Below are 16483 nucleotides of genomic sequence, written 5' to 3'. Positions count from 1 at the left end.
CATATTGACTTAAAATCATTCCATAATTATGTTTTCACCTAGCTTTTTTTTTTTAAGTACATCTTTTACCCCAAAACCTTCCAAACTTATATTTTGACTCTTAAATTGCCCAAAAATTGTACAAAGGCCCTGAGGTCACAAAAATGGTTTTTCTTGTTTTTCCTAAAATAAAAATATTTCTTCAAGATCAATGATTTGTCAAATGACATTGTTTCAGCATCTTTTGAAAGCCTAATATTTATTTTTCTTGTCATTTCTTTGTGTCTTTTGCATAAGATAAATACTTTGGAAAAGAGAAATTGTAAAAATTGCAAGAATGGTATGTTATGCTTTGGCATGAGGTTAGCCATATTTAATTCTCTATGCAATTTATCTTCGTTGAAAATGCCATGCAATTACATGCTTAGCAATGTTTTTTAATTTTGTTTTCTAAAATAAATTGTTCACATGTCATCTTAGGATAGCTTCCTATATACATTTCATGCATTCACATGTCACCATTGGGTAGGTTATATGTTTCATGCATCTACATGTCATCTTAGGATAGATACACGTCATTTTTCAGATGCCATCTTAGGATAAATACATGTCACTTCTCACATGTCATCTTAGGATAGATACATGTCATTTCTCACATGCCATCTTATGATAAATTTTACATGTGCATATGCATATATGCATATGCATATGCACATGCACATGCACATGCATATCATTCTTTTCAAAATCAAATGCCAAATATTTTAAGTTGTTCTTTAAATTGAGATGCTTAAGATTAATTCAAAACAATGTACTATCCTTTTAGATAGGTATTGTGGGGTGCTTAACACATTACTCACACTTGATTGAGCATTCGAGTCCATGTCTTATGGTTCAAGACATTTTTTTTTTTTTTCTATTTTAGCTTAGGTGCCCTTAGGGTTTTCTTAGTTAATTTAGGAAGTAAAATTGATTAGACTTAGGTGACCAATCACACCTTAGAATTCCAATGGTCAATGGCGACTCCTAAAATGTATATAATTTAGGAAGTTCACTCACACACACTCGACCCTAGTGTTGTACACATTGTCGCACACTTTTTGCGTTTTTGCACCAAACACGCTCATCACCGAGTGAAAAACCCTCAATGGTTGGGGAATAATGTTGAACATAGCCAAAATCTTATTATGACACTGACTCTCTCTCTCTCTCAATTTTCTTTTCCTTTGGTTGTTTGAATCTTGTTGATGATGGATCCACTTTCCCTCTCATCTCTCTATTTCGGTGGTGGAGATTTGGTGGGACTGGATTTGGGTTTCGCTGGCGTGGGTATTAGGAGTTTGATGTTTGCACAGTGGTTGATGGCAAGTTTGTGTTGGAGTTAGGACATTGGCTAGTGTGATTGTGTTTTCCTTGGTTTCATTGTGGAGGAGAAAAGGGTTTTGTTTTTTAAGGAACTTTTTCTTTTGCTTTTCTTGACTACCAAACACTACATGGAGGAGATGAGACTTTTTCAATGGCTTTTCCTTTTGATTTTCTAGGCTACCAAACTTAAAGTAACAAAGTAATTACCTTTTTTGTTAAATTTTATTTTAAGAAAAAGAACCAAAGAAAGCATTGCTTATGTTGTTGATTTTAAGAAGAAAAAAGGAGGAATATTCAGAGAATGAATCTTTGGGTCCTTAAACGAATTATTCAAAATTTTAAGGTTTGGATAAGAAAAAAAAAATATATATATATATATATATATATTGAGAAAGAGAGAGAGTCAATGAGATTAGGAAAAAGAAAAGATGAGACAGATAGAGAGAGTCATATCTTAGTTTCAAATTTGTCTTGAAAAAACTTTGTTATTAATGGCAGACATTAACACCATTTGTGTTGAAGAATTAAATTGGACATTTTTAAAAAGTTGTGGATGTGCTTGGTATTTCCTCAAACCTCAAGGTAGTATACTATATTTTACCCTTTTTAATTAAACAAATAAAAAAATTATAACATTCTTAACATTACTCTTAACTCTCTAGAGTAATATGATCATTTTATTCGAGTTGGACCCATCTTGTGTTTCTACAAGTCATAATAGTTGACCCTTTGCTAGTTTGATCTAGTGGTGGCTCTAGGAAATTTTTCAGGGTAGTCATTAAGAAATTTAAATTATACAAAATCTAATAAAACACGGAAATACATAAAGTCTTACAATCTCCTTCTATTAGTTTTCTTATTTTGAAATTGTAGCATAATAGTCTCATTATCAATGTTGTAAGCTACATCTCTTTCAAAATTTTAATTCAATAAAAAAATTTCTTAGGTTTTTTGTTTTTTGTTTTGTTTTTGTTTTTTTTTTTGTTTTGTTTTGTTTTTTTTTTTTAAAGGCCTAATATATTATTAAGGATACCAAAGTTTAGTTACAAACTTAGTTGTAGTCTAAAGCTACAACTCTCACTAAAAAAAATTAACATGGCTATATATTTTGAAAATCTAACCATTGAATTGCATGTTCTTTATGTTCTTAAAACACATTTCAAATTTCATGCCAATCAGTTGTTATTTACTATTCAATCCATAAACTTTATTTTTTATGTATAATTTTAGACTATGAAAACTTGAAATTTAAACATTTAATTTATGACATATCTATTGATCTTTGATTTTCTTGAAATTTTACTAGTATAAAGGATAAATAAATAAATATATATATATATATATATATATATAAATATAATCCAATGTTGGATTTATCAAAATTCACATCCAATAAAAAAAAAAAATTTAATTGAGTAGAGTTGTAACCTTAGTCTACAACCAAATTTGTTTCCAAATTTTGTCCAAAATGTAATTTTGTTGGGCTTAAAAAAATTTATGATGGTCACAAATTTTTTAAAATATATATAAAAATATATATATATATATATATATTTTATAAAAAAATTTACATATAATAATAATAATTTTTTCCATGGTGGTCCTATAACAACCTTGTTTTCAAGGTGGTGTCGGCCCTGGTTTGACCCTTAACTAGTTTGCTCAATTAAAAAATGGGTCCTGGTTTGACCCTTTGCTAGTTCGCTCAATTAAAAAATACGTCCAATTCTTTCTACCAATCAAAAACAAAAGATAAAAACAGATTAGAAAAAAAAAAGAAAAAAAGATAAAAGATAAAACAAAAAATTATACAACGTTTAGCCGAAAATGAATGAAAATGTCTAACTTCGTCTATATCATATACTGTAGGGGGTCAAAAACCGAGACAAGCCTTATCGATTGGGCTTGGAATTGATCTTAATCCCAATACAATTAATTTGTAGAGATGGATATGCGAACCAACACTTGGGCTTCTAAAGTTAGTAGCTTGATGAAGTAAATGAAAAGGGAGGTCTCACAATTTTGCTCTAATATTATGAAGTTTGAATAAAATCAAAATATTTATTGTTCTTTCTCCTCAAGCAGACCGAGGACCACTTTTACACTTGAAAGGACTTTACAATTTCTATTTTAGGACTTTTTCCCTTGTTTTTCTCCCATCCTTGTTCATGTGGCATCTCTCCCCTTTTATAGCTAGTTGATTTTCATCTCAACCCTCCACTTGGAGGGTTGCTATTCCTCTCTTAGATACTTGTCCCAACCTTGCATGGCTAGCAGTGATAGAGTAGGTTACAGGCTGTATAGACATTGTTCAGGTGTCATTCTACTTCTATAATTTCAAAATTTGATAAAAATATTAATTTGATTACAATCCAAATTCTTCATCTAATCCTTTTCTTATTATAATCTATAAGTTGATAAAAAAAAATATCAATTTGATTATTGTAAGGACGTAATTCGTAACGACCCGTAACAGTGTTGGGTTCGTACGTAAAAAGGCCCAAACAATATGATTTGTAGAGCGTGGGTGTAAAGAACTGGGTTAACTTTTGTATATATCAAAAAGATTCAATCTCACGTATATTGAAAACTTAAAGTTGGCACAACGATCGTTTTTCCTAGATAATCGGTGCAGTTTTGTTTACTCTCTTTTTGCTCTTTTTCTTTGTCTTTGTTTTTCTTTCCTTTTCTTTTTTTGTTCCGATCCGTCTTTTGCATGTTCTTCTTTCAGTTTATATACCACCCTTTACCTTCCATCCTCACCGCACACGTGTAGGTTGGGTTCGGAGAATTTCTTTCTGTCCCATCCAGCACCTCCTGGAACTTCCCATGGGCAGCTGTAAGGCTGCCTCCTTACTGTTCAGGTATCACCTCCGCATTAATGCGGTCAGAGAGTTGGTTGAGAAGTCATTAATGCAGAGGCAGTTGTGGTTACAGATATTTGTTTATCTTTTCCCTTTTACCCTTGGTCTATGATCCTATCTGTATTGGTGACATAATTCCGAGGCCCGGCTGCCACAAAACCGCACCCTGCTCGTCCTCGGACGCACAGTGCCGAGGAGTATGGCGTCCTCGGATGAATACAGCACCTCACCCTCGTGATATTGACTACCACCCCCTTCAGTAATTACCTTATGACCGGACTTGGCATCCTCGGATGGATATACATCCTCGGATGGGCCACAGGCCCAACAATCCTGACCTTAATGGACCTATTGATCGAATGGCCTCCCACAATTATAATCCAAAATCTTCAACTAATCCTTATAATCATAATTTAAATTATATATATATATATATATATATAAGCAACGATGTAAACATAAAAATAAATAAATAAATAAAAAGAAGAAGAAGAAGCAAGGTTGTATATGTTAAAAAAAACAAAAAAAGAACAAAAAACAAAAAACAAAACAAAACAAAACTATTGTTAGTGTTTAAAATAAAACACTAAATTCTTTGGATTTCCTCTTCACACAACAAGATTTTTTTTTTCTTTGGATTTTCAATTCATAGGCCACCTTTTTTTTTTTTTTTTTTTTAGATTTAGACTTCAACTTCACACTTCCACAAATTAAACTAACATTTGACTTTTTGTTCATATCAATTTCTTCAATGTGGAGTGTATATATATTAAATAATTCATAATGAATACCTACCATGTGATTCTTTTTCTTTGTTCTTCTCTTCTTCTACCAACAACCTTGCAAGTATGTATTTGTTTACTCTTTTCCATTAAATTGAATAAGTTTTGTGTATTTTTTGTCTTTTGTTGAACCTAATTTGCTTATATTTTATCCAATTCATATGATTATGGTTTGAGAATTAATCATTAAATATGTTTAGACATAATTTTTTAAAATTATTTTGTGTTTTATGACATGGATTCCAATGGTGATACATTGCTTTCATCCACTCAATTTTGATTTCAAGAAAAATCTTCTTTTTAGCTTATTATTAAGCATGTCTTGCTATAAATTTGATGATAAATTGTTCATAACAATTTAATTTTTTTTCCTGATTGATCGAAATAGCTCTGGCTAACTATTAGACTTGTATACTTTGACCTATAAAAGAAGACAGTATGTCCGTTTAGTTTTATTTTTATTTTTATCCATCATTAAATATATATGGTTTGACATGATTTTTATCAACCTTTAAATTTTCTAATAAAGAACAATGACAAACAAGAGGAAAGATATACTAAAAATATAGTATACAAAGAGGTATTCAACAGTCTCTCAAAGATACAAAATTCTCATTAGAGAACAATTATTATATTATAAAATAATAATTTTTTATTTAGGTGTTAATATTTTAAATTTGATAGTTATTATACCAATACAATTTATTCCTTTTGTTATTATAATAACTAGCATGTAATCCATGTAAACGCATTGATGCATTTAAAATTAAACACAATTTTTATTATAAAAATATAAATAATTAGTCAAATTATTTTAAAAAATAGCATGTAACACATGCATTAATACATACATATAAATACATTTAAAACTAAACACAATTTTTATCATAAAAATATAAATAATTAGTCAATTTTTTTTTTTAAAGTAAAAGTTATTAGTCACATATTAAAATTCTTACCTAAATTTAATACTACTTATGATCATTTTTTTTTCTAATTTTTAATAAGATAGAATGTGAGGTGATTTTTGTTGAGTATATGTAATTTTTTTTTTTTATACTTCATTAATATTAGATTCTTAGTATTTTGCACTCATTAAATCACTTGACACAAAGATTAAAAAACTTAAGTGGACACATGACACAAACTTAAATGGATAATTATGGTGTGATCTCCACATAAATTTAGACACATTACACAAACTTGGATTCTAATTTTCAAATTTTAATTGAACTCTCTCTACGGTTTGCTTATATATATATATATATATATATAGGTTATTTATGTCGTTATTGTTTATCGTATAAAATATGTATTTTATATGTTTATTATAAAATCATGTAACACAGGACCTTTAACTTGTTTAAAATAGATTTAAGTTTATACTCCCATGTATGATGTAATTCTCCAGCCCATGTTACGCACACAAACACATGCAAACAAGCAATTCTGTTTCCTCCTCTAATCAGGAACCATCCCAGTATTTTAAGCTAGTAAGAGCCGGAGTATAGAAAAAAAAAAAAAAAAAAAAAAAAAAAAAAAAAAAAAAAAAAAAAAAAAAAAAAAAAAAAAAAAAAAAAAAAAAACACTCACCTAATATCATATGTTCTTTTTTTTTTTTTTTTTTTTTTATAACTTCATTTAAAATAATATAAATAATTTATTAAAATAATAAAGGAAGCGAGAGAATTTGAGTTTTTTAATTGAAGGAAGAGATATAATATTAATAAAATATTGTATTTTATTTTTAATAACTTTCTACAGTAAACTGTTATTTATATTAGTTGCGAAAAATTTAGCTTTAACTTCTCCAATAGTACATGATTTTCTAGTTCTTTAATAGTAAAATAGTTTTTTTTTTACTAAAATACAATCACCATTGTAAATATTTTTATTGTTTTTGTTAAGTTTTTTTTGTTAGATAGTTGTTATTTTGGTGAAACTAGTTAGTCTTATTGTGAAAAAAATGGATCTAAGGTTTTGGGAGGGACAAGCTACAAAAATAAAAAATATTATAACTAAAAAAAATAATTGGACCTATGGGCCCGGGCCCCCACCTGGTCCATCCTTGCCTCTAATGATATATATAATTGTACGATTCAGAAACTTCACAGAGCCATCAAAAAGGCTTTTTTTGGTTGAAAATTTTGTTCTGAAGTTCTCTTCAAAAAGTGAAAGGTGGTGCATATTAGCATGAGTTTTAGCGTGAGATTCTGATGAATAAGTTCTTGTTGGTGAGTAGTTGATTATATATATTAGCTTTCTAACTAGAACATCGGCAAACCATGGAAAGTGGGCATGAGAATTTAGAGGATCCGGTTACAAGTGTGATCAAAGAAACGATATACGTTGCGGTGGGACTAGATGTGAAAGACTGCAAATCAACCCTGTTATGGGCTTTACAGAACAATGGAGGAAAGAGGATTTGCATCATTCATGTGCATTCACCTGCACAGCGGATCCCCAATGATTGTTAAGTCCTAAAACTTGGATGTTTTTGATAGGAATTCAGTTTTTGATGTGGTAAAAATTGATCTCTTGTAATTGATCATTCGTTCTAGCTACTAGCTAGCTTAGAGCTTTATGGCTTTTTAGTTGAGAAGAAGACTCTTTTTGCTGAATAGTTTAGTTTAGAAGTGTTATTGGTTGACTTTAGTTGCTGCCATAGTGTGATAGTTGCTGCCATAGGATTCTGTTGGAGTTAGTTACATTGATAGGTGATAGGAGTTAGTTAAGCTGGTTAGTGACAGCTGTGTAGTTAGTTAGTTAGTTACAGAGGGCAGAGTTGAGAGAGTGGTATAAGAATAGCAACAACTTGTACAAAGAGGGGAATCAAACAATTTATGTCTCAATACTCTCTCTGTGTTTCCATTCTTTCCTTCAATTCTTTTCCTGTTCTTGGGAGGCCTAGCTAACCTCGAACTAGCTACAATCATCCAATTCTTCATGTTCTTTACACTATTCTTACCCCTTCTTAGGCCTATGGGACTTCCTGTTGTTAATTCTGGCCCATTGGGCCTTATTTCTTTCTCTCTTTTCTTTCAGACTTTTATGGCCCCTTATTTCTGCCATTACTTACTAATCTCATTTTTCTCTATCTCTCTTTGCTGGTTACTAAGCTTTTTTGCTGTCCTTTTTTAATCAAAAAAAAGGTATCAACATTCGGCTTCTTGGGCATATGAATTGTTCTGCAATTCATATAGGAATATTTCTATTCTTTCTTTCGCGAGTTTTTTGAATAGTGGTCCCCATCCTTCCTCACTTTCTTTCTTCCATAAACAATCCCTTCTTTTTAGGTTTCATTATTTGACAATTATTTCGATGCAACACCTTTGCTACATCTAATGCGTTGCCTCTTTTGGAGAAACGTCTCGTCGCTTCCCTTCATTAACTACAACACAACTTTTTCTTTTCCTTCATTCTCTTTACTTTCCTCTTTTCAAGAAATCTCCCTTTCTCTCTTCGTTCTCCACTCCATCCTTCTTCTCACTTCTTGCACATTACCCATTTTCTCTTCATGTTGCCGGTGAAGAGCGAGGGTTCTTCCTGCTGTAAAGGGAAAGAGGCCGTCGTTGATCAGTCGCCTATCAAAAGTGAGGGAGGCAAATAGGTCTTTCTCTTTGAATTAGAGCATTCTGAGGAGGAGGGGATGGCTCATGACCTCGATAGTGAGTGCCCTCCTCTCATAGACCGGTGGTATGATGTTCGTTCACATTTTCCAATGGACTTGGTGACTACTTGTCCCCACCAGCGAATCGTGTTTGGCTATCTTTGGAGTAACGGGCCACCAATATGTCTTGGGCACCGCTGCCGACTACTATCCTCGATCTTGCCGTTTGCCGTGGAGAAACCTTGCCAGTCCCCATTCTATTTAAGTTCGAGTCGAGTACATCATTGGGTTGGAAGGATTAGGTTGACCATGAACTTTCCAATGTAGGTTTCATGGAGGCGCTACAGTAGGCCGGCGTCTTGAAGGCCGTTTTTTCCTCACGAAGTTTACAAAACTACCATGACATGTTCAATCTCTTGCATTTGGTCCGTCTTTGGTGTAGCGCGACCCACACATTCTTCCTTTCCTATGGGAAACTAACTGTAACGTTGGAAGATGTGGCTAATCAATTATTGCTTTCCATACTTGGTGACATCGAACCTTCAGACATCCAACTTTTTGCTGATAAGGAGGCCATGCAAGTAGAGTTGCATAAAGGGCTTGGCGGTGGCAACACAAAGCTATCTAACTAGATTAGGGCTTTTACCAAGGCTTCTACTACTACTCGTCGTGCTTCCTTCATCATTTTTGGGTTATGTAAGTTTGTTTTTGGCTCCCATTCTCATTTGGCTATAAAGCCTGTATATTTTCAATTAGCCATTAAGATTTCTGGTAGGGTGAGTTTTCCACTGGCTTCTTTGTTCTTAAGCCATTTCTACATTCAGTTGGACATTTTGCAAATAATGAGCGGGAAGGGGGTTCCTGCCATATAGTCACCACTTCTGTCCATAGCACTATTCTGTAGAATTTTCTTTGGGAAAGCTATTCTAGGCATTTGTCTAAGTGTAAGTATGTTCGCTATGCCAAGGAGAAGTTTCAGACTTGTCCCAAGGTGATCACTAATTTCTATGGGGGCTTTGTTGATTAGTTCCTTTTGGCCTTTCGTTGGGTTGGGTTGAAGCTCATTGGTCATTCTATTAAGGAGTTTTTCGATAAGGGAGTGGGATTTTCATAGAGGGCTTGTAGGAATTTCGAGGCTGGCTATACTTGTGCTGATTCGGTGATAGGGCCTTTCATGAGTATTGCCGGTACAGCCACTCTTTCAGTTGCTTATGATGAAAGGGGACTCATGTATCTAACCGCCACCAATGCTGGATAGTTGCCCTATTTGGCTGATGAAGGGATGAGGTATGTGTATTATTCTGTGCATAGGGTGAGAAGGCAATTTGGCCTTGACTAAGATGTGCCTGATGATTTCACTTTGGTTCAGGATTCTACTACTTTGGTTTGCCCTTTTCTTTGTCCACATTCCTTTGATTATTAAAGGAAGCCCTTTATCATTGTTACCATTCCTAGCTTACAAAGAGTGTGTCACACCCCAAACCTAAAAGGATCCAAAGCATGAGAAAAGAACCATCAAGAGAGAAACTGTAGGATATTTTTCTTTCATTTTTCACATAATAAGAATATATAACCATACTGAAATCTCCACATTACAAGTTAGAGCTCTATAGCACATTCACAAACAATAACTAAAAATCATGTGCCTTCATATAATACATGAATATATTACAAAACTCCAAATGGATTACACAAGGTCACAATCCTATCAAGAATAGACAACTCAACATCAAATCTAGGCCTACCATGCCTAAGGCTAACAAACCTGAAGTGCCCTACCTCCAATAGAGCTAATTACGACCTCGTTGAACATAGCAAGATTGAGTCACCAGCCATTTACAGCAAAAGTCTCTCAGTTTAACATAGCACTCCAATTACCACCAAATAAAGTAAACTCCATACTCGAGGCATAGCTAATTGATCTGAAAAACTATTAGAGGATGGGATGAGCTAAAGCCCAGTAAGTAGCATAATTAATGGGGGTGGGGGAAATGCAAGTCTCATGATAATGAGCATTTTACAAAACGTGTTATAATTTGGGAATTTCTGTTTGGATCATGCAAATCCATTTTTCTTAAAAAAATGACAAGAATGATTAAAAAATGTAGCACCAAGCTTTCTCAAAATATTTCAACATGAAACTACATACTATATACTATAAGCTATCAAAACACCATTTGAAAACCTGAAAGTCCAACCCAAGGCCACATGACAAGCCCACCATAAAGACGTTAGGTATGCCATGAAGACATTAATTATACCACGAAGACATCGGTTATTCCACAAAGACATCAAATTATGCCACGAAGACATTAAATTATGTTACGAAGACATCAAATTATGCCATAAAGACATCAAACCACCACAAAAACAAGGTGCCAAGATACCAATGTCACAAAGACTGCGGCATTTGGCTGGGGTAATCACACCTGTCACGGCACAAGGATAAAAACAAAGCTCATAGCTAAATGAAATTGAAACCCGTAGTTCATTTTTGAGTAGTTTCATAAAACTTTATAATATCCAAGCATTTCACAAAGTTCACGAATTGTTCAAAATCATTTCTTGTCAACAAGATTTTCTATCAATTTCCCAAATAATACAAGTAAAGATAACACATCTTTAGTATTCCAAATAATACCATAAATCCATGAAATCCACTATCAATATGCTTTTCTTTTCCATGCCAAATATTCATGCATTTCCCTATATGCAATATTAAACATGATGCGCTTTCATATATAATTATATATAGTAGGGTCACACCACAACACTTTTTAAAAAAACATGGTTCCACAAATAATTTTTCAAAATGTGTTTGACCCAAAAACAGTGTTTATGCAACATGGTTATTTTCCAAAAATCCTATTAAGAAGCCACTTACCTTACAACCCACAAAAAGTCTAATTCTTCAAGCTCCAAATGAGATTAGCTAGAACTTAAACAATACCAAGCAAACCTATCACGATAAGTATCAAGCTTGATATTGCATCTAGCTACAAATTTTAGATATCACTAAATAAGAGATTACTTAGGCAAGCCTAAGTATTCAACCTCACAAATAATGCATTCCACTTCCATAGTTTCTCAACAACTTAATTTACAAGGCATAGACTCCAATTTATAGACTGAAATCATTCAAGGTATTTTCTCTAACATCAAAACTTCAACACTTTATAAGTAGTTCCCACAAGATTTACACTACATCAACAAGAGACCCATGATACCAAAAATCACAATATCCTCCAAGACTAACAATTTAAATCTTTAACTAGCTCCAAATAAACAATAATAATTATATTTACCATCTATTTCACATTAGAAAGCCGAAACCCTCAAATTTTCACCATAACAAACCTTAGATAGCCACCAATGTAGAAACCATAAACTCATTCATCAAATAAATCCACCAAGACCAGACCTATACATATAAACACATGAATATAACTTCCAAAGCTCATAAATCACATAAATATCATTATTAAAACTTAGCTTAAAAGGACCTCAAGAAAAAGCGTATAAACCCACCAAAAGATTTGGAATTTTACCTCAAATCATAGAAATGAGTGAGCCTTAGCTTTTTCCTATGGAGTTTTTCGATAAACTTCACCAGAAAAAGATGGTGCAGGTGGTGGTATGGAGGTACACTAGTGGGAGTGAGAGGGAAAGTGAGAGAGGAGTATGTGTTTGTGTGGAAAGAAAAGAAATGAAGACAAAACAAAATAAGAGGGAGAGATATTTGTGAGAATTGTGTGGTTGAGGAGAAGGGTAGGTGGGAGTCACATGGGTCTCTAAAGTCTAACCACATCATCTTCTTTTTTTGAACCTAGGGCATTACAAATTGGTACTGCCCCTATGCATGCCTATTGGCAGGCCGTTATGACTTCCTTTTGCGAAGATATCATGGGTAGTCATGGCTTCTCACTCATACCTCCTCAAGGCTTGCATGCTTTGCTTTCTCCGAACCCACACTTACTTGTTCCCATCAGGTCCGTGATTGCATATGCCAAGAAGCAAAAAAGTTCTGGCATATTTGAGTGGCAGGAAGAATAGCAAGGGTGGTTTCTGGTATACAAGTGAGTATCCCATGGGTTAGGAGAGGAAAGTGAAAGTCATGAACCTCCTTCCATCTGCACCAAAGAAGAGTTCGGCCTCTAAGCCTGCCAAGTCTAAATCTGTCAAAAAGGGTAAAGGTATTGTTACGGGTACCCTTAAGGTTTGTTCTGATATAGTTCCATATGTGGGGAACCTTTCCCATATTGGCAATACAATTCTTGAGAGCACTCATTCTCCTGCTGTGAGGTCTCGTTCCGCCAGGAAGTCTGCCACGGTCAAGCCCAAGCCTCCATTGCTGAGACAACCTTTAGATGGTCCTCCCTCTAGCAGGACCTGTGGCAGCAAGAAGAAGACATCTCCTTTAGTTTCATCTGCCCCTTCTAAGAGAAGAGTATATTATCTCTAAATTTTCTCGTCCTTATTTTAGTGTTTTGATGTCTTTACTTATGGCTAACTCTGTGTATGCACTTCTTTCATTTGCAGTCTAAAATCAAGGAGGTCACTTTTGCCACACGACATATTATACTTGACGAGGTCGAGGTAAGTCTCTCTTCCATTTTTGTTTTTGTTTTTTTTTGTTTTGTTTTGTTTTTTTTTTTTTTTTTTTTTTTTTTTTGTGTGTGTATCATTACTCCTCACCTTACTTTCTTTCATTTCACTCACCCTCTTACTCTTGTTATATTCAGATTAAGGCTGAGCCCATTTCTTCTTATGTTCCTATGAGCAAGGAGGCTCCTATTAGGCCCACTGCTGACACCGAGGCAACTTTTGCCAAGGATGGTTCGCATGAGGATGGAGAGGTTTCTATAGCGTCTAATGCTTCCATGAAGGGATTCTTTGCAGATGCCAAGATGATTGCAAATGCAATGGCTGTTGCCACTACTGTTGCTGTTGGTGATGTTTCTACCAAGGCCCCGACTCCTTCACTAGAGTCAATTCTTGTTGAGAAGGGAGCCCCTGTTGAAGAGAAGATTCCAGAGGGACCCGGTCTTATTACCAAGGGGATTTTCGCTGAGGTTTCCACTCCTCCAAAGGGTGGTGCTTCTCCCACGGGTGCTCAAATTGAGGAGGCTCCTTTCACCACTCCTCATGTCATATCCTCTAGCGATCCATTTGCTACCCTTTCTCAAGTGGTTAGAGGTGGGCCTTCATTAGTGGTTACTCCATCTTCCATTCCTGTGACTATAGGTACGAACTCTCTTCCTTTGATTTTTCTTCTTTATCTTCTCTCTTTTTTTTTTTTTTTTTAAATTTTTTTTTATGTACGCTTCTTCCTACCATGAGTGCCATCGTGCCATGTAGGCTCTGAGGTCCCTGAGAAGCAAGAAGTTGCAAGTGTTCTTGCAAAACCTACTCCTGCTGGATCTAGTAAGTTTACTTTTCAACTTTACCTACTCTCTCTAACCTTTTTTTTTCTTACCCTCAAGGCTTATGTGTCTTCTTTCTGCCCTTTTCAGGTTTTTTGCATGCTAAGGGAGCCCAGAGTGTTGTGATGGAGGTTGGGAGTAGTTCTGCCACTGTTGCTGATCTTAAGGAGGAGGTCACTTCTTTCTTTGTGCGTTTTGAGCAGAGGGAGAGAAATGATCTTTACCCCATGGATTTTTGGGGTATCGATCCTCCTTATGTGGACTTTCATGGATACCAAGTGCCTAAGGACTGTTTAGATCATCTGCAAGCCATTTACCAAGATCATGGGGATTTCATGCAAAAGTTCCCCCTTGGTCGTTCTGCTAGGGAGCACTTCCTCAAGTTGTTAGGCTGTGTTTTGAATGACATCCAACATAACTTTATTGACACGGTTTCTGTGGAGAAGATCCTACAGTGGAGGGCAGTGATCCAAGAGTTGATCTGTGTTGAGTTTGAGTTGGGCTTTATGCTGGATCAACTTCGAGAGATTGCTCGTGTCTTCTTTAGGAGGAAGGTTCAACCCGCTATTGATGCCATTGATGCCAGGATTGAGAGCTTGAAAAAGGAGATAGCAGATTTGGAGGCTCATCATGCACAACTTCTTTCTAACGTGGCTGCCCCTGATGATTTCCAGGATAATCCTCTTATTACCGTCCTTATGTGATTTCTGCTATGTACTTGACTATTTTATTTCTGTAGTTGTGATTAGCTATTCTGTGGTTTTCTCCTCTGTCTCTTTTCACAATACATTTATTTTGCTTAGCACTTATTACTACTAGTATGTGACATTGTAGTGTTGCTATTGATGTTAGCTTGGATTATTGAACATATAAGACATTAGTTCGACCAGGACATTTGGAGGTACTAAAATGATTTTTCCTTGAAATTTTTATGATATTGGCTAACTCAATTTTCTCATTATGCTATTATATATATATTAGACAGCAAATAAATATTTACTACAGTTGACATCTTGAATAGATGATTTATGATGTCACTAAAGTCCATTGGCCTTTATCGAAATTGTTCCATATCAAAGACAAAAAAATTTTGCTAGTAATTATTCCAAAATTACCCACATCACTATGTTTCAACAATTTTTGGAAAAGAAACCGCAAAATTTTCTTTGGCCATCCCTGTTCAATCAAACCAAACACATAGATCAACACTATTAAAAGAACTAAAAGATCAGTAACCATTTCCAATAACTACACTTCAAACTTCCATTCTATATATACAACATTTGATATGGCTTTGAAAATGTATTCACCACAAAAATGAAATGCCCCAGGAAATCATTCATGCATGAAGCACATACTTATTCTTATTGTAAACAGATTTGGATATCATAAGCATGTTTTAGGCTAAATTGAAAGCATGAAAACAAACCAAATGTTGATGTGAACCATTTGGAGTTATTCAAAGTATGTCTACCAAACCACTTATAGAAATGCAGGTTTTTAAATTAAATCCTATTTTTTTGTTACATGGTGCATATTTAGATAATCACATTCTGAATCTATCATTGTTGGTTGAATTTAGTCTCTTAGTTCTAAAAGGTCATCCAAAAGTCAACAAATCCAAACAACTAAAGGCCTATGATAATGGAATGAAAATTTAGGAGAAAGAAAATTCGAAAAATTACTCAAAGGTGAAAGTCATTACCAACTGAAAGTAAATTTTAGTTAAGTCAAGCATACCTTTACTACTTCCTAGCCCAAGATGTTTTTGGCTTCAAAGTTCTCATTCTAGATGAAATTTGCAAATATTGCACCAACTGATTGTTAAATTTTAAAGTAAATAACAATTTGAGCTATTCTCTTAATCCTACTCCTGAATGAAAAATAAATTCTATCATTCTAAATTTATGGATTTATATAGTGACACACTAAATCTATCAAAACATCCATCAGACCTCCAACAATAACACCAGCAATTTTGCAGCTACTTAAGCCTCCAGTAGCAGCACCAACATCAGTTATGCAACAACTTAAGTTGAAAATTATTGTGGGTCCAGCCATCATAAATTTTGAAAATCAGTCTCATTCTTTAAAAAAAAAAACCAAAACACAAAAGATCATTGCATCAAATCAAATATTTGTCAAAGTCAAAGAGAATATTATGCAATAATAAATCATGACAGATCATAGTTAACCTCTGCATCAAAACTTTCCTTGTAGCTTGCATAATCCTACTTGTACAGCTATAAGTAAACATCAATGATAGTCATTCTAGTGTGGAGAATTATTTCCAAAAACCTTGTACTTTGATTTTTTATGTTATACATAGTTGAGAATCATTTAAAACTCTAGAACTTTATTTCAACTTGTTTTTCTTCATTTTCTCAGAAACCAAACAAAAGGTAAAAAAAGAAAAGAAAAAGGAGTAATGCATTATTTTAAAAATTAAAAACATAATAA

The 16483-nt window shown here is 33.9% G+C and overlaps 1 protein-coding gene across 1 annotated transcript; it reads left to right on the top strand.

Moving 5' to 3' along the window:
- The first annotated feature begins 12714 nt into the window (after window positions 1–12714).
- On the top strand, window positions 12715–14784 carry LOC115990094. Its single transcript, XM_031113958.1, has 5 exons — window positions 12715–13047; window positions 13140–13196; window positions 13343–13844; window positions 13959–14024; window positions 14114–14784. Exons 1-5 carry the CDS (start codon window positions 12715–12717, stop codon window positions 14725–14727), a joined length of 1572 nt encoding a protein of 523 aa, XP_030969818.1. The 3' UTR covers window positions 14728–14784.
- The last annotated feature ends 1699 nt before the right edge of the window (window positions 14785–16483 follow it).

Source organism: Quercus lobata, chromosome 5 (genome assembly GCF_001633185.2).
Source record: "Quercus lobata isolate SW786 chromosome 5, ValleyOak3.0 Primary Assembly, whole genome shotgun sequence".
Classification (NCBI taxonomy): Eukaryota; Viridiplantae; Streptophyta; class Magnoliopsida; order Fagales; family Fagaceae; genus Quercus; species Quercus lobata.
Note: the sequence above shows the minus strand (reverse complement) of the source record. Positions and strands in the feature narration are given on the sequence as shown.

Coding starts and splice junctions, on each gene's coding strand:
- LOC115990094 (XM_031113958.1), top strand. CDS start 12,715: ATGAACCTCCTTCCATCTGCACCAAAGAAGAGTTCGGCCTCTAAGCCT. Junction 13,197..13,342: donor TTATACTTGACGAGGTCGAG/GTAAGTCTCTCT, acceptor TGTTATATTCAG/ATTAAGGCTGAGCCCATTTC. Junction 13,845..13,958: donor TTCCATTCCTGTGACTATAG/GTACGAACTCTC, acceptor CGTGCCATGTAG/GCTCTGAGGTCCCTGAGAAG.